The sequence below is a fragment of the Ornithorhynchus anatinus genome, chromosome 9 (assembly GCF_004115215.2).
Source record: "Ornithorhynchus anatinus isolate Pmale09 chromosome 9, mOrnAna1.pri.v4, whole genome shotgun sequence".
Lineage (NCBI taxonomy): Eukaryota > Metazoa > Chordata > Mammalia > Monotremata > Ornithorhynchidae > Ornithorhynchus > Ornithorhynchus anatinus.
This window is the reverse complement of record NC_041736.1, coordinates 9,139,896-9,158,198: the sequence shown is the minus strand read 5'-3', so window position 1 is coordinate 9,158,198 and position 18,303 is coordinate 9,139,896. Positions and strand designations below refer to the sequence as shown.

The following is an 18,303-nucleotide window of genomic DNA, read 5'->3' as shown; positions in this document are numbered from 1 at the left end:
TTTAATGTAGTGACCTCATGTGGCTGAGCGGCCGGTCCACTTACGGGGCCTTCAGACAGCGCCGTTGGTGATGATGAACTCTCGGAGAGAATAACTGATGCACCAGGTCTCAAAAATCCATCCCATCAGCAGAACCCATCTCTTCTCGCTTTCCGGTCCTCGTCTAGGGTCAAGGTTGAGCAGTCCTTAAATTTCACCTCCCCTGAGCCAAGTGAGAGAACAAAAGCAGCTTTCTGACCCCAGAGGGGAAAGGCCTTTACTGGTGATAAAAACATTTATTCCTGTTAGATTCTCCTAAAATTAATAACGGATTTTAAAGCTTCGATTCTTGGCCTCTTTGTCGGTTAATTAGAAAGATTCGCTTCACCCCCTGTTTGTGCCCAGCTTGGGTAGCTCAAAAAGTTAATCTCCAAAGAACTCTATGTCTTCAATCGTGAATGAATATAAATGGAGCGGTAGACTCTTAATAAAGGTCGGGAGGTGTCCGTGCTTGAAAAGGAGCTATTGAATTTGATTCAAAAATGTAGGTGAAGTTTTACTCCTGCAGTTACAGTGTCCAGTTCGGGAGAGGGGTGGCAGCAGCAGCGCAAAACCTTCCTGGGAAAGGAGCGTCGATGGCGGCCAGTGGACAGGTGAGTCCAGGATCTGGGCCATTTTATCTCGGGTCCCAGGTGAAACCAGGTGCCCTTCACTTTCTCAGCCCTGTAGCTGGCACATCTTTTAAGGGAGTTGGGGGGGTGGTTCCTCCTCAGTATGCTTGCAGAGTTTGATGCCTGCTGAGCTCCAAAGGCCGAAGCCCTTGGGATGCCCTCGAGATGCAGCATGGACCCCTGACCCCAGCAGGTCCATCAGGCTGGGCGGCAGCATCCGGGCTCCGCTGGGGGGAGAGAGAGGGGGCAGGCACTTCCAGGGTACAAAGTATGTTTCCTCCCGAGGCCTATCGAGCTACACAGTAACCAGCCAGAGGCAAGGGGGAACACGGAGCCCTTCTGCCCACCTCCGGAACCCCAGTCACCCAGGCCAAATCTCAGCCCCAGGGCAGGTTCCTTGCAGGGGGACGGGGACCCCAGACCACGGAGACCTTCTCCAGGGAAGGATCCTCCTCTACCCCGGCAAGGACCCCCTCCCCCAGTGAGGGCTCCCCTCTCCCCCAGCAAGGATCTCCCCTCTCTCCCAGTAAGGAGCCCCCTTCTCCCCCAGTAAGGACCCCCTCCCCCCCAGCAAGGACCCCCTTTCTCCCTCAGCAAGGATCCCCCTCTCCCCCAGCAAGGACCTCCCCTCTCCCCCAGCAAGGACCTCCCCTCTCCCCCAGGAGGACCGCCCCCCCTCCAGCAAGGACGCCCCTTCTCCCCCAGCAAGGACCCCCTGTCCCCCAGCAAGGACCTCCCCTCTCCCCCAGGAGGACCGCCCCCCCTCCAGCAAGGACGCCCCTTCTCCCCCAGCAAGGACCCCCTGTCCCCCAGGAGGACCGCCCCCCCTCCAGCAAGGACGCCCCTTCTCCCCCAGCAAGGACCCCCTCTCCTCCAGCAAGGACCCCTCTCTCCCCCAGCGAGGACCACCTCCCCCAGCCAGTCCCCCCCTGCTCCTCCAACCGGCCCCGGGCACGCTTCCAGGGAGACTTTCCCGGGGCTGCCGCGGTTCCCCCCGGGATCGGGAAAGGGGGAGTGGGAGGAGGCTCCCTTGGGCGGAGCCAGGGGGGGAGCCCACCCCCCCCCCAGGGCCCCCCTCGAGGCTCCGCGTTTGTCCCCGTGGAGGCAGGGACCGCGACAAGAGCTCCTCTCCCCTCCATCCGAGGGAGCGCTGGGTTGGGTGGGGTGGGGGGCGCGGAGGAGACCTCGACCGGGGGCGACTCCCAAAGGGTCCCCCGAGGGGGATCCCCCCGGCCCTCCCATCTCTTCCTCCTCCTCCTCGTCCTCCTCTCCCGCCTAGGTGGGCACGGTAGCCATGCCCGGCGCGCTCCTCTCCGCGCTGCGCCAGGCTCTGCTGCTGGTGGCCGCCTGCGCCTCCCTCTCGGCAGGTAGGGGGGCACGGAGGGCCACGGGGACCCCTCAACCAGGTGGAGGAGGGAGGGTCGCCCCCAGCCCCCCCCAAAAAACAAGGCTGGGGCGGGAGCGTTTTGGAGGGACCGGCCAAACTGGGCGAGGGGCGCGCAAGAAGGGGGGCGTGCAGAGTGCGCAGTTGAAATTTGGGGGTCGGCGGGGGGTCTTTGCGAGAGGGGGGGACCCACCTGTCTGCCCTGATCCCCTCCCACCTCATGGGGCAGGGACCGTGACAGGGGCTCCTCGCCCCTCCACCCGAGGGAGACCCCCCCCCCAGACCTCACCCGGGGGGCGACCGAGCCCCCTCCAAAAGCCCCCCAAAACTGGGGTAAGAAGGGGGCGAGCTGGGCTGGAGGCGAGATTGGGGAGGAGAAGCAGCGTGGTGTAGTGGGAAGAGCCCGGGCTTGGGACTCTCCAGGTCCCGAGTTCTAATCCCACCTCTGCCACTTAATAATGATAATGTCGGTATTTGTTAAGCGCTCACTATCTGGCAAGCCCTGTTCTAAGCGCCGGGGTAGATACAAGGTAATCAGGTTGTCCCACGTGGGGCTCGCAGTCACTTGTCCGCTGTGTGAGCACGGGCAAGTCGCTTCACGTCTCTGGGCCTCAGTTTCCTCCGCTGTAAAACGAGGATGGAGGCTGTGAGCCTCACCTAGGGTCAGGGACCGTGTCCAACCCCATTTGCTTGGACCCACCCCAGCGCTTAGGACGGTGCCGGGCACATAGTAAACGCTTAACGAATACTACTATTTTAGAGAAGTAGCGCGGCTTAGTGGAAAGAGCACGGGCTTGGGAATCAGAAGATGTGGGTTCGGATCCCGGCTCTGCCGCTTGTCTGCTGTGTGACCTTGGGCAAATCACTTCACTTCTCTGTGCCTCAGTTCCCTCCTCTGTAAAATGGGGTTTAAGACTGTGAGCCCCACGTGGGACAGGGACTGTGCCCAACCCGATTTCCTTGTGTCCTCCTCAGTGCTTAGAACAGTGCCTGGTGCTGTTAATAAGCACTTAACAAATACCATTATTATTATTATTAAGGGGGGCTGCAGGTGCACCTGGAAAGCTCTTGGGGGGCGGTAGAAGGAGGGTAGGGGCCCTAAAAGGAGGGGGTGACCCTGCCCGGGGGAGACCCCAGTGTGCTTTCGGCCGGCCGGTCCGGGAGGTGCTGGTCCTGTGCAAGGCGCGATGCTTTCTGGAGCTCTGCCGGGCCTCGGATCCTGACATTTTCTCTTCCAGGTGCTGGTGGAAAGCGGGAAAACCCGTCCTCTTCCCCGGGAGTCTCTTCCCAACTCCAACTCCCAGAGAAACAGCGTGGCTCAGTGGCAAGAGCCTGGGTTTGGGAGTCAGAGATCGTGGGTTCTGATCCCGATTCTGCCACTTATCAGCTATGTGACTTTGGGCAAGTCACTTAACGTCTCTGTGCCTCATCTGGAAAATGGGGATTAAAAAACTGGGAGCCCCTCTAGGGACAACACGATCACCTTGTATCTCCCAGCGCTTAGAACAGTGCTTGGCACATAGTAAGCACTTAATAAATACCAAATTGTTATTATTATTATTATTATAACTTTCCAGGCTAGAGGAGATGCGCCCTTGGCCGGCCCTGCCTGCGCCTCCAAGGTGCAGCCGGGAGCGTCTAGGCCTTAGTTGAGAGGAGTCTCCAAACAGCCGTGCCTCCCTTACCTAGGAACCCGGGAACGCCTGGGTCCCCAACCTCCTGATTACTGTGTTTCTGCCTTTAGCCGCCTGGGCATGGCATGGGCATGCTTGGGACCAGGTGCGGAGGGGGTGATCCAATTCTCTGTCCGCTTTCTGGGTTTAAGGGGTCGGGCAGCATTTCCAGGTTTCTGAGCTTCCAGAATCCAGAAAAGAGTGGACTGTCGTTCCAGAAGCGTTGATTAACGAAGGAGGATGAACGAGGCATGGTTTTTAAAGAACTAAGAATAGCTGGGAAAAGAGATAAGAGGGGTGTGATGGACTCCCACGGAACTGTCTTTGCGTTGAGGAGGTGTAAGCTGCTACTAAGGGAGTGGAGCTGTTCAGGCTCCGAGAGGGAATATTTAGGATGAATTGGGATCTAGGAAAGGAACGCCGGTACATCTTGACCAAAGTCTTTCTAGGAAAAGGGCGGAAAATCTGTGGCTTGGGATTTTCAGCCTAAAGTGGGAGAAAGCTGTAAGAATACCTGGTGGGGTTGGGGGAACAGAATGACTCTGCTAGAGCCGGACTGATTGGCCTTTCCTGATGATCATCTCCTCAATTAAGCATCTGTGTGATGTGGGTGAGCGTGCAGACTCTTACATGGGTCAGTCTAGTGAATTTCAATCCTTTATTTTCAGAAGTCGGTATAGCTGCAGGCATTTTAAATCAGGGAATACTCTACTTTAACTTCTCCAACTTTTTTGGGGGGGCGGGGGCAGTAAGGAGTTTATGAAAATATAGGGCCCATCTCTCCACTGGCTGTTACACTGAAAAGGAAATCTCTAGCTTCAGCATGGAAAGATGAGGAAGAATTTGTTCAGGGCATACTTTTATTCTGGGAAAAGTTAGGAGAGACAAGGACCCTTGCCCACAAGGATCTTAGAGTGTTTGAGGAGAGAGGAATATGTGCAGAGTAAACTACCTGAGGACAGAAAACGTCACACCATACTGTACTTCCCAAGCACTTAGTAGAGTCTTCCCAAATCAAGCTGGTGCTCAATAAATGCTATACTTCTTCTACATAGGGTTTAGGGAGTTAAAGCAGATGTGTTTAAGTTTATTGCATGTAGAAAATAATCACTTTTCCAACAGTAAGGATCAAGTTCTTTAGTGTAGAGTGAAAGAAACATTTTCAGAGCAGTGGCTACCGAAACTGTATGCTCAATACAAATTGTTCCTTCTGTGGGCTTAAAACCTTTATGAAATACAGTCAACCCGTTTTCAAAGCCTGCTAACAGATCCCCTATTCCCTTCTTTCTATTGTTCTTCAAACAAGTAATGCCATGGGCTTTAATCCTTGTCCTTTCCCTCTACAAATGGCAATGTAAGTTAACATCATATCCAAATGTGGATTCTGGAGCATGGATATAAGGCTTTTTTTTTTTTAAACTGCTTTCAGGCAATTGCCTGAAAACATTTTTAGAGCTATTCTTCTTGCAAGCGATCATTTATCAGTCACATAAGGAGTGCTGGAAAGAGTATGTAGCACAATGCTCACTCTCAGAAACGAACCCTCTGTTAAAGAGAGCATGTTTCAGAGAGGGACAGTACAAGAACTCACTCCTTCAAAGGCTACCAGGTTTGACAGAACTTGATTTCTTTTGAGGGCCATTGAAAATTCTTGAATATTTGAAAAACTCAGAGTACCCCTGTGCTTTGGCTGATCTATACCCACAAAATTTCTCCCTCGTCAGGCGTTCTCAAACCTGGAAAGGAACAGGAAGCCCCAGCCCTCTCTTCCCACCCTTATTTCCCATTTTGACCCTGCCAATGAGACTCGTTTAATAGTATTTAGAATTACCCAAGAGCTACTTGCATTTCAAATGAGATTACTCCTTTTTCAGCTCCACCGTTAGGTTATTGTACTTATTAAGCACCAATAATAGTGTTACCTGGATGCAGTCACAACTTTGCAGCCCCCTGGTTACAGCTGAAAGCTCTGAGATGGCGGCTCAGCTTATCGTCTTTATTGGCTGGAGGCTGAGAAGAGGAGAAAGGCTCCCTGATCCCAGCCATAGGAAGCATTTGTCTGGGTGAAGGGGGAAGAATGTTTGATTTGGAGGTCTTGTCTGGAGTCCAGCAGAAAGAGAGCCCAGACTTTGTGCTGTTAGGCTCTGTAAATAGGAGGGACACCTAGCATTTCAACCTTGGTATTGGAATCTGGGAACTTCCAACGCTTGAGCGAGATCAAACCCAAAGCCGGGTGTGCACCTGAGGCTGGGGTAGGTGCATCTTGAGGGGTGGAAAAATCAGGTGCCACACATGCATTTGTTTCCATCACTAAGTATCAATCTGTGGTACTTACTGTGTGCCTACTTTGGGCAGGACAATGTACTAAGCCCTTGGGAGAGGGCAAGAGAGTAGAAAGACATGCTCCCTCCCTGCCCTCAAGGAGCTTACTAGCAAATATCACTTCAAAACCAATCGCAAGGTTACAACTGAGGATTAACTAGATATGTTGTATACTGCTTAAGTATATCCTTAAAGAACCACAAAATGAGTCTTTTCATCTTTTTCAAGGAAATACAGAATATGCCCAGTTCCTTTACATTCAGATTCAAGCCAAGGCATTGTGGGTGACTTATTTTCTTTCCTGCCTTTCTTTCACACCAACTTGGCTCTGACTTTGAACTCAGTGTACTCTTATGAGTGGGTCTTATTGTCTGCTTTTCAGGTGGTAGATTAAAAAATTCCTTCCCCTCCCAGGCTTTATTTTTATCCTATTAATTCATTCAAATTTTCTCTAAGCATCTGCCTCATCCTAGGGAAACAAAGCAAAGGAGAGTGAAGTACTATCACCAGAGAGTGGAAAAACTATTTAATGCTTGGGGAAGGATGAGCAGAGGTTTTTAATTTTGCTTTTCTAACTTTTTTCTTCAGTTTAGAGAGTCTCACTGTCACAAAGATAATGTGCCCGGTAAATTCCAGGTCACTAATCTGCTCTTTGAAAAGAAAGTATTTTGTCCCGTGAGGCAGAGAGGGGTGAAGCCCTCCGTCTTGGAGGCAGTTTGAGTGTGGATTCCCTTGGGGGAGGGGTTCTGCCTGGGCTTCCATATTTATTTGGGTTATTAATATCGGGGTAAAGCCTGAATGGGATCCTATTCCTATAGGAATAACAGCTCTGTGACATGATTGAAAGGTTGCATTTCAGACTTTCCAGATACCAGTGGTTTTTCTTATTCCCTTGCTAACCTGGGTAGCCCGAGGGCAGGTGGGCTGAGTCCAGGTGGGCTGAGTTGAGGCACAGGACAAAGGAGGGAGTGCAGGACTACTGACATCCCAGATAGGCAAGCTGTCAGATGCCTCTATCAATTGCCGCTTGGGGACATTTTTGGAAATGCAATCCCATTGCTAGAGCAGACACTCTACTGCCTGGATTATCTTTCTACAGAAACGTTCAGGGCATGTCACCCGCCCTCCTCAAAAATCTCCAATGGTTGCCTGTCCACCTCCATATCAAACAAAAACTCCTTGCTATAGGAATTAAAGCTCTCCATCACCTTGCCCTCTGCTATTTCACCTCCCTTCTCTCCTTCTACATCCCAGCTCGCGCATTCCGCTCCTCTGCCACTAACCTTCTCTCTGTGCCTTGATCTCTCCTGTCTCTCTACCAACCACTGGCCCACGTCTTACCTCTGGCCTGGAATGCCTTCCCTCCTCAAATCCTCCAGACGATCTCTCTTCCCCCCCCCAAAACCCTACTGAAGATGCCCTCCTCCGAGAGGCCTTCCCAAAGTAAGACCCACTTCTCCTCAGCTCCCCCTCCCTTCCACATCACATGACTTGCTCCCTTTGCTCTTCCTCCCCTCCCTGCCCAGCAGCACTTATGTATATATGTACATACCTATAATTCTATTTATATTGATGCCTGTTTACTTGTATTGATCTCTGTCTCCCCCTCTCTAGACTATGAGCCCATTGTGGGCAGGGATTGTCGTTCTTTATTACTGTATTGTACTTTCCAACCCTTAGTACAGTGCTCTGCACACAGTAAGCGCTCAGTAAATACGATCGAATGAATGACCCAATGTGGGGCTTTCAGTGAACACTGTTAGTAGGAAATACCCCTACCCTTATGTGACCACCAGCTGAGACACTGTTAGTGCCATTAAGATCCAGGCCAATTGTCTGAAAGTTGGCTAAATGAAGAGGAAATGAAGAGTGGGGTTAAATGGCTTCTTCAGAGCAGGGGAAAGTACATGTAGGAACTCTTGTTATGATACTCTTCTCTTAAGCATTTTTAAGTGCTTGCTTGTGATTGAGCCTTTGAATTTTAATGCTGGTATTTCATATAACATTCTGAATTAATTGTGGTAACTGCATTCGTAAAGCACTTACTATGTGCCAGGCTATGTGTGTTCAAAGCTCTGTGGTGGATACAAGAAAGTAGTTTGGAGACAGTCCAATTAGTGATAGCCTTCTGGTTCGACAGTACACCTGAAGTTTACCTTTACTCAAACATTTTCCTACCCCTCCCCACTCTCCCTTAAATGAACTGGGTTGTCCTCCACCGAAGGAGGAGACCGAAGCTCATTTCAACAGCTGTTTGTTCTCTATTTGACAGATTACAAGCCTGTTCTCCCTTCCTTTTAGACGGCAAACTCCATGTGGGACAAGGACTGTGTCAAATTACCTTGTATTTTACCTTGCATTTTCCCCAGCACTTAGCACAGCGGTACTTGGCAGATACCAAGCACTTGTGGGGAGCAGCATGGTGTGGTGTATAAAGCCCGGGCCTGGGATTCAGAAGGTCATGGGTTCTAATTCTGACTCCACCACTTATCTGCTGTGTGACCTTGGGAAAGTCACTTCACTTCTCCGTGCCTCAGTTACCTCATCTGTAAAATGGGGATTGAGACTGTGAGCCCAAGTGAAACAGGGACGGTGTCCAACCCGATTTGCTTGTATCTACCCCAATGCTTAGAACAGTGCCTGGCACATAGTAAGTGCTTAACAAATGCTGTGATTATTATTATTATTATTATTATAAACCCTATGATCAGAAGATGCTTCTCTGTTACTACTATTACTGCTACTACCACTGTGCTTTCCTGCCCTCCCTCTGCCTCTCTTATGCCACTGTCGGAGGCTGAATCTTGGACTGCATGGTCCCTGTGGCCTTGATTTTTATCTTGGATCTTTCCCTGGAGCGCAGGACGCTTGCGCATTCCTTCCCTGGGTAGTAACACAAGATTAGCTCACCCTGTGAATCGCCTAGCTCCTGCCAAGGCAGGAAACATTAATAGATTAGAGACAAAGGAAATGATTGACTTTGCACCTCAGCTAAGACACCACATATGTCATAGAAAGGGCAAAGAGCAGGCAGCAGCAATGGCCGACCACCAAGCTTTTGGCGATGAGTGTTGTGATGGCATTTTTATTGTAACGAAAGAAAGCGGATCTGTGTTAGGCCTCCGCTTTCAACCCTGATCAGCTTCTGAAGTAGAGGTTTTTGGCTGCAACCAAATTTGTTCAGTTTTTGTTCGGCAGCCCCCAAATTTCAGGAAATATGGAGCTGTTTTCTGGCCTTTTGGAGAAATGAGACAGTATAGGAAGCTAGAGCTATGTCAGAAAAATATCCATATTGAAAATATACATAAGATAGTAGCTACTTTATATTTTGAGGTATAGACAGTTGGAACTCTCGGCGTTTTGGTAGCTGGTCCATATTTGACAGCGTTTTGACTTATTTTCTTACATTAACTCTGCCATTGTGCCAACCACAACATATGATGATAATAATTGAGGTATTTGTTAAGCACTTAGAGAAGCAGCATGGCTCAGTGGAAAGAGCACAGGCTTGGGAGTCAGAGGTCATAGGTTCGAATCCCAGCTCCGCCACTTGTCAGCTTTGTGACTGTGGGCAAGTCACTTAACTTCTCTGTGCCTCAGTTCCCTCATCTGTAAAATGGGGATGAAGACTGAGCCTCATGTGGGACAACCTGATTACCCTGTATCTCCCCCAGCGCTTAGAACAGTGCTCTGCACATAGCAAGCGCTTAACAAATACCAACATTATTATTACACTGTAAGCCCGTCCTTGGGCAGGGATTGTCTCTAACTGTTGCCGAATTGTACATTCCAAGTGCTTAGTACAGTGCTCTGCACATAGTAAGCGCTCAATAAATACTATTGAATGAATGAATATACCAGGCACTGTTCTAAATGCTGGGGTAGATATAAAATAATAGGGTTAGACACAGTCCCTGCCTACATGGAGCTCACAATCTTAATCACCATTTTACAGATGAGGGAACTAAGGCTCAGAGAAGTTAAGTGTCAGTGTTCTCCTGGAATAGACAAGATCCCTGCCCTCAAAGAGATTGCAATCTAGTTAAAATGATAAGTCCACCTTGTTTCCTCTGACTGTAAACCCCCAGAGGGCAGAGCCCACATTCCCTGCCCTGTGGACTCTGAATCAGGGATGGATAGCTGCTTATGCCTGGGGTCACTTTGGTGATTAAAGTCCTTCCAGGACCTCAAGACCAGTGGAACCTCCACACAACCTCATCAAAGAGGACTGGGGAGGTGGAGTCTGAACCATGGATGTGCCACCATTTCCATCCATAGCGGTTCTTACCAGGTTTGAGCAAGATGCAGGTGAGGCTTGGTCCGCCACAGTCCCAAGGCCAGAGGCCCGATGGGGCCACTGACTGTGCCTGTGGAAGGCTGGGAGACAGGAAAGAGCTGCTGCCCTGGGAAGAAGCAGCTGTTTTTCTGCTGAGATGTTGATGGTCAAATTCTGGCCTGCAGACTGGGCTGTGTCAATTGGCTGGCTACATTCAGTGCACTCCATTCTTTATGATATTCTAGTCCCCTGTTTTGTTCTGAGCCCTCTTGAAAGTGATGCAGGGTCCGATGCAACCACTATTGCTGACCCTTTATACCCACTGTTACCCTCTAACTACCTCCCTCGCCCCCTCCTGCCCCCCCCAGCTTTCAACTGGATGTTACAGTTTTTAGCTGGTCTGTCCCCTGTCTGGTACTGATAGTGCACCAGACACTTTATGTCCCAGCTCACTCCCTTTGCTCTACCCCCTTTCTCCCAGCCCCACAGCACTTGTGTATATATATGTACATATCTATAATTCTATTTACTTTTATTAATGCCTGTTTACTTGTTTTGATGTCTGTCTTCCTCCTTCTAGACTGTAAGCCTGGCGTTGGTAGGGATTGTCTCTCTTTATTGCTGAATTGTACTTTCTAAGTGCTTAATACCAGTGTTCTGCACTCAGTTAGTGTTCAATAAATGCGATTCAGTGAATGAATGAATGAATGTCTGGAATTTTTATTTATAATGTCCAGCCTCCCTCCACTTCGGCTCCTGCTGCCGAGTGCAGTGGTTCGGAAGTGGCACCCCTAAATTCACGGGGACCTGAGGATAATAATAATAATAATAAAAATAACTGCAGTATTTATTAAGTGCATGCTATGTTCCAGACAGTGTACTAAGCGCTGGGGTGGATGCAAGCAAATTGTTCCTGTCCCACAGGGGACTCATGATCTTAAGTCCCCATTTTACAGATGAGGAAACTGAGGCCCAGACAAGTGAGGTGGCTTGCCCAAGGTCTCACAACAGACAAGTGATAGTCCTTCTGACTCCCAGGCCCATGCTGTATCCACTAGGCCATGCTGCTTGTCTCTGGAGTATGGGAAGAGCCAGGGTCCAAAGGGTGATATGCTCAGCGACGAAGTAGGTCCTGCAAATTTCTTTCAAAGAAACTTTTTATGTGTCTCCTTACAACATTCTCACTAACTTCCATATTTTGCTTGCACCACTTTCCTCGCAAGAGCACTTCTTGTCTCACAGTTTTCGAACCAAAAAAGTATGTGTTGTTAGATAATGCCTTGAATGAAACTAGTCATTATCACAAGGTAGGTGGCCTGGATTTTAATTTGTATAATTTTAATAGATTCTTATTTATTTACTGAAACAAAATAAGGCAGGAAAAGTGTCTACCACTTTGTTGTATTCTCCAAGCTCTTAGTGCAGTGCTCCTGCATGCAGTAGCACCTCTATAAATGCCATTGATTAGTTGTGTGTGTGCATGTGTGTGCCTGTGAGGAGAAAGGCCCCAGAATTCTTCAGGGGCTCTTTAGTGGCCACCCCTACTTGGAGCACCCCTTTCAATCAATACATCATTTCAAGCAGGAGGTTACTACTGCAGTACCCCCCTTAGAAGCCTCGCCTCTGTCCCCCTGAGGCCCTGGGTGTCCTGTTCATGGGTGGCAAGTCAGGCGTATCCAGGGCCCAGGCCATGGCCCTGTTTTCTCTACTCCTTGCCCCTTATCCTCTCTCCTCTGGACCTGTTTATATAATGGCACTTATGGAAAATGGCTTGCCCAGAATAGGGGCAAGCAAAACCAATCCTTTGTACTTGTTCTGACAGTAAAATTGCATTTAATATGCAACTGAAAGCCACATGACATTTGCTGAGGTAGTTTGCACGTTAATGTCAGGTGAAGGCACTCAGAAAAGTTTTTTCATTTCTTCTTAATTGAGGAATGCTCTGTCCTTGAAAAAATGAGTTTTAGTTGTTCTGGGCTATTTTATAGTTCATCAATTACTTGTCCTTTCTTCCACAGTAAATTGTGTTTTTTAGCTCTGGCTCTTTTCTGAGAGGTGGAACATTACTGATGTTTTGAAAAATTAGGGCAAAACTATTCAAAATGCCTGGACGTAACCTTTCGTTGGCCCTGAGAATAATTTTCAACCTCTGGTTATCTCTTCCCCTAAGTTTCCCACCTATTACAGCAAACTGAAGTTTGACCAAGAATATTGTGTCCGTTTTTCATACAAATGCTCCAAGCACGTCAGCCTAAATTCTCTGCAGCGAGATTTTATCTTAGTGAATTACTGTCAGCATTTTTCTGATTCTTCCTGGTCGTGCTTTCTTCAAGGGGCTGGCAGCTTGGACAGGATATTCTGGAAATCTCCTGTGGAGTCAGGAGGTGGGGCAGAATGAAGTGGATGTTCAATCTGCATCGTTTCCACTGGGCCTGATACCTACTGCTTCCTTGATAACAACCGTGGTATTTGTTCAGCACTTACTAGGTGCCAAGCCCTGTACTAAACTCTGAGTTAGCTACTGGATTATCAGGTCGGACACAATTCTACACTTAACTGCCTCTGAAGGCTTGCTGAAAGGCCCAGGATTGAATGAAATGTGAATGAATGAATGAATTGTGGAAGCTGCAGTGGACCCTGGTGGAGATGAATAATAATAATATTAATAATGTTGGTATTTGTTAAGCACTTACTATGTGCAGAACACTGTTCTAAGCGCTGGGGTAGATACAGGGTAATCTGGTTGTCCCATGTGAGGCTCACAGTTAATCCCCATTTTACAGATGAGGGAACTGAGGCACAGAAAAGTGAAGTAACTTGCTCAAAGTCACACAGCCGACAAGTGGCAGAGCCGGGATTCGAACCCATGACCTCTGATTCCCAAGCCTGTGCTCTTTCCACTGAGCCACGCTGCTTGGTGAGTGGCTTCTGGAGACAATGACGGGGAGGAAGTCATTTTACCTCTTCATTTGTCCCTTTGAAATGGTGCACAAACCATCTCAGTGCCTTTTGGCTCTCACTCCCATCCAGAGCCCAGCAAAGATTGGGCCTGGTCCCGTGGAATCTGGCCACATCTGGGATGGATTCTGTTGACCTGTTTCAAGCTGGTGCGGTTGCTGCATGGAATCTGGGTTTCAATGGGTTAAAAGTGAGCCTAGATTTCTTTTGGCAAGTGGGTGGGGGTTGTGCTCCTAAAGCTTCTTGTGAGCAAGGAGCCTGTCTACCAACTTTGTGATACTGTACTCTCCCAAGTGCTTAACACAGTGCTCTGCACAAAATAAGTGCGTAGCAAATACAACTGATTGATTGTATAGCAAATTTGCTTGTGGATAGTCGTTCCTTGGGCTGTTGGGATTTCTAAATTCCACACATCCATGGAGACATTCATGTCTGCCCAACAGGGCCACACACCCAGACTCCTACCTAGAATCCCAGCTCTGCCACTTGTCAGCTGTGTATCTGTGGGCAAGTCACAACTTCTCTGTGCCTCAGTTACCTCATCTGTACAATGGGGATTAATTGTAAATCTCACGTGGGACAACCTGATTACCCTGTATCTACCCCAGCCCTTAGAACAGTGCTCTGCACATAGTAAGCACTTAACAAATACCAACATTATTAATAGAGGTCAGAGTCTCTAATGGTTTGGTCTAGGGTCCTTCCTGGCCCAGTTTAGACCTGAACTGATCTCTGTGGACTGGCACCCTGCCCTAGTCAGAAGTGAGGATGGAACACTTCCTCCTGCCTCAGAGGTTTGTTTCATATCTGAAAGGGGAGTACAGCTCTGCTTCAGAAAAATTGCTCCATTAGGCCCAGAGAAAACTGCTACATCGCTGGTCCTGTTAGAGTATGTGGATAAAATCAGCTGGGCATTACAAGGAGATAGAAAAAGAATCTGGTCCTTCTTCCAACCTTGGTCTTTTATTTTTATTTTGTAGACTGGGTGGGACTGAAAGACCAGCTCCTCTACTACATCTCCTCCCAGATCTCTCCTCTTTTCTGCTCCTTCCTCCCCGGGATCTTCCTTTCTTCTCACCCTGGTACATGTGGTGTGGACAGTGAGGGGCCGGACAGAGGGATTCAGCCAGGGGCCTTTGGAGTAACTGTACTCCCATAGGGGAGGTGGTGGAGTGGATGATGATGATGATATGGTATTTGTTAAGCGCTTACTATGTGTCAAGACTGGTTCTAAGTGCTGGGTTAGAGACAAGCTATCAGGCTGGACACAGGCCTGCCCCACAAGGGCCTCATAGTCTTAATCCCCAATTTACAGATGAGGTAACTGAGGCACAGATAATTTAAATGACTTGCTTAAGGTCATATAACAAAGTGGTGGAGCCAGGATTAGAACAAGGGTCCTTCTGATTCCCAGGCCCATGCTCTCTCCACTAGACCAGAAGTTAAAAAGCTCACTAAGCTCTCCTCACCCTGGGAGGGGGAAGCCGGAGGTGGGGCCCACAGGGGCATCAGATAAGATTGAACTATGTTGTAATGGCTCAGCTCTGTTCCAGACTGGGAGTGGAGGGCAGGGAAGGAGACCGGATGGCAGGGACCAGGCAGGAAGTCAGAGACATTTTTCCGGGTAGGACTGTGCTTCATCTTTAACAATCTGCTTAAAATAGTCAACCTAAAAACCCAGCTGGAAAGAGTGCAAGTCGTGACACCTTCTAGAATAGTGGGGAGAGTTGTTGGCAGGGAAACTCTTGGGTTTATTGCACCAAGGACACGATCATTTGGGCTAAATTTCCAACTCGAAGTAAATCTGATATCAGTTATTGTTAACTGAATATTGACTTTTCCAGAATATTTCTTAGTAGTTGTTTCAAGGTAGGAAACTTCTGAATAAACAAATCAGACCTCATTGTTCTTTAGTAAAGTCGTTGGATATTCAAAACCTGGCTATTTCAAAGTCTGCTTTCTCCAGCCTCTCCCATTTAGAAGAAACGATATTTTCCTGCACTAGGATTTGTAGAGTAGTAGCCGCTATTTGTAAACTTGGACTAGCACATGTTTTCTGGGTTATCAAATACCTGTTCTACTGGAAAAGCAGCTTTATGACACTGACAATTAACCTCCAATTGTCTTTTCAGGATGGGATTTTGCTAGGTGAATACAATATTCAAAAGGAAGCATGCTCTCCTCAGACTATCTAGGATTTTCTACTTCCTCCTAGGTGTCATGGTAGCAAGGCCACGTCATTCTTGTACAGGTTGTGTGCTTTGTTAGCACATTCATTCTTAGATTGGTCCTCAGCCCTTAATCGCATTTCAGCTGCCTGGGGGAAGAAGGGCTTATGAAGAAAACATCCGTGGTTCAACTCCAGATGGGAGCTCATAACGAGGGAATCGGTCCCACAGTCTGCTCTCTCGCACTGTCATCCTTTGTGTCATTCTTTGTGTCATTGTCATTTCTCAGGCCTGAAGTGTGTGTGTCTTCTATGTGAGCATACGAACTTCACCTGCCAAACGGAAGGGGCGTGCTGGGGCTCGGTCATGCTGGCCAATGGCAAAGAAGAGGTGACAAAGTCCTGCATCTCACTTCCCGAGTTGAAAGCCCAGGTTTTTTGCCACAGCTCCAACCTCACGAAGACAGAATGCTGCTTCACAGATTTTTGCAACAACATAACACTCCGCCTCCCTACAGGTAAGCAACCATCAGGACTAAATATCGCAACTCATGTTAGGAGCAGTAATGTCCGGCATTAATTTCCTCTCCTCCCCCTCAAATGTCCCCATCATGTTTATTAATTTGTAAGGCAAACTGTTCCAGAGACTTACCTCTTGTTCATTTTGAAAAAAATACTGAGGCATAATGATTGCAGTCACAGGGCGTGGGAGAGCCAGGGATTTGATAAATTTCCTTCTCTAGGACCTTGATTAATAAGTGTTTACTCTGTGCCAGGCACTGCTTTAAGTGATGAGGTAGATATAAAATAATCTGGTTGGACATGGTCCCTGTCCCACACAGGGCTCACAGTCTTAATCCCGATTTTACAGATAAGGTAACTGAGGCACAGAAAATTTAAGTGACTTGCCTAAGGTCACACAGAGACAAGATTAGAACGCAGGTCCCCTGACTCCCAGGCACATGCTCTATCTGCTAGACCACACTACTTCTCAAGGTGACTATAATATTGTTGTTAGAGCCTTACCAAACAAATAAAAAGTCTGGGAAGGCTGTCCTGAAGAAGAGAGCTAAGAGAAGAGCCAAAGCAAGAATTAAGCATCCATATGCTGCCAGATTCGAGTCTCCTTCTAAGGTTCTGAATATCTTGTCCGTGGGTGGAAGTTTAGAAACTAATGGGAACTCTGTGCATGGAAGATATTGGAGAAAGTGGGAATCATGAGAAGGGGATCTGTTACACCTTAATAACACCATTATTGCACTGAACAAAAGAACTGTCCAGGCCAGTGCTTGGGAGCTGACAGTGGCAAGGGTGTTCAAAGGCACAGCATAGGACGATTGCCCTCCTCGATTTCCCAAATTTGGCGCTCGTTGGACATTCTTCTGGTGAGGATTTGGATTTGAGGCCTCATTGTTTAGCCAAAGAAGTGGGGGAATGACTGCCCCTCCTCTTGGGGCTTTCTGGGGTCCTGGACCACCGCACCTGGAATCTCTCGCCTGTGCTGGAAATTTCAGAGAGCAGCGGCAGCAGCAGGAGCACCCATCGGCCCATTTGAGAAGCAGCGGGTGCTAATGGAAAGAGGAAAGCATTGGGAATCAGGAGATACTGGTTCTAGTCCTGACTCTGCCACTGGACTTCAGTGTGACCTTGGGCAAGTCACTTAGCCTCTTCGGATCTTAGTTTCCTCATCTGTAAAATGGGGTTAAAATAGTTGGTGAGCCCCATAAGGGAGAGGGACTGTATCTGATTCCTGGGTAAGGGGAACCTGATGGAGGCAAGGAGGAGAGGAGGGAATGTAGCACTCTTCATGGCCTTCATCCCACAATTGGGATGCCTGGAAGAACAGTGCTTAAGCGCTTAGTAGAGTGCTTTGCACAGTAAGTACTCAATAAATGTGATTGAATGAGTGGTAGCTGAGCAGAGGGAGCAGAGCGAGGTGCCTTGTAGCAGGGCCTACAGTAAAATCTGTTTGATCCCTGTAAAGAGGAAGGGGGCTGGTCTTCCGTCGTCATATCATTGTTATGGCCATAAATACCCTCTAGCTGCCTGCTCTGTACCTTCTCAGAACTGTATTAGGTGGAAGGAGGTGTAGACCATAGCTGGGTGGGTATAATTCTCCTTTTGAAGTAGGTGGATGGGAGTCAGGCACACAATCATTTCAGGTGCCAGCCGAAATCGGCAGAGCATAGCGGGGAGCTTGAGTTCTCCGCTCTCCTCCCCGCTGAGCAACCCCCCTCGGATCTCTGTTCATTTATGCCTTGGCTAGTAGTTGGCTTCTGGATCCTTTCAGACCTTAGTTCTCCGCTCTGTGACATCCTCCACCTCGCACCCCTCCTCGGCCCTTCTGATCCTCAGCTGGGAATCCCGCCGTTCCACTCTGCTTGTCTTTGCTCTGAGATCTGAGTCTGGGCCAGACATGCTCAGTTAGAGGTCTTGCTTTCCTCCTTCACTCGGTTCTGTTGCCCGCTAAATTACGGTCCTTTCTCTGTTTTCCGAGTCTTCCCTCCTCCCCAGTATTAACTGTAGAGGTAGTGATGGTATATATCAAGTGCTTACTTTGTGTAGAGTGATGTGCTAAACATTGGGCTTGATAATCAGAGCCAATACAGTCCTTTGACTTACATGGAACTCACAGTTGATAAGATAGAGCGAATAGGTGTCATCCCCATTTTACAGATAAGGAAACCGAAGCCCAGAGAGTAGTAGAAGTAATGATAATAATCCAACACCTGCTGAGTGTATGCACCTAGACTAAGTGATTGAGAAGTACAAGACCCAGAGCACAGGCTCGGGAGACAGAGATCATGGGTTCTAATCCTGGCTCCTCCACTTGTCAAGTCACTTAACCTCTCTGTGCCTCAGTTACGTCATCT

At 48.5% G+C, this 18,303-nt stretch overlaps 1 protein-coding gene across 4 annotated transcripts in view; it reads left to right on the top strand.

Moving 5' to 3' along the window:
• Nucleotides 1-1,817: 1,817 nt before the first annotated feature.
• Nucleotides 1,818-18,303, top strand: part of ACVR1C (activin A receptor type 1C) — a 62,893-nt gene continuing 46,407 nt past the window's right edge. For 3 of the 4 annotated variants that reach the window (XR_003761968.1, XM_029071744.2, XM_007671134.3), the window contains exons 1-2: nucleotides 1,818-2,017; nucleotides 15,721-15,948. Coding sequence is in view for 2 of the 4 variants with exons in the window: in XM_029071744.2 (XP_028927577.1) it covers nucleotides 1,945-2,017; nucleotides 15,721-15,948 (301 nt within the window). In the remaining 2 variants the exon portion in view is untranslated. Of the gene's footprint in view, nucleotides 2,018-15,720; nucleotides 15,949-18,303 lie in introns of those variants that run through there. The other variant, XM_029071746.2, reaches the window with a different exon arrangement.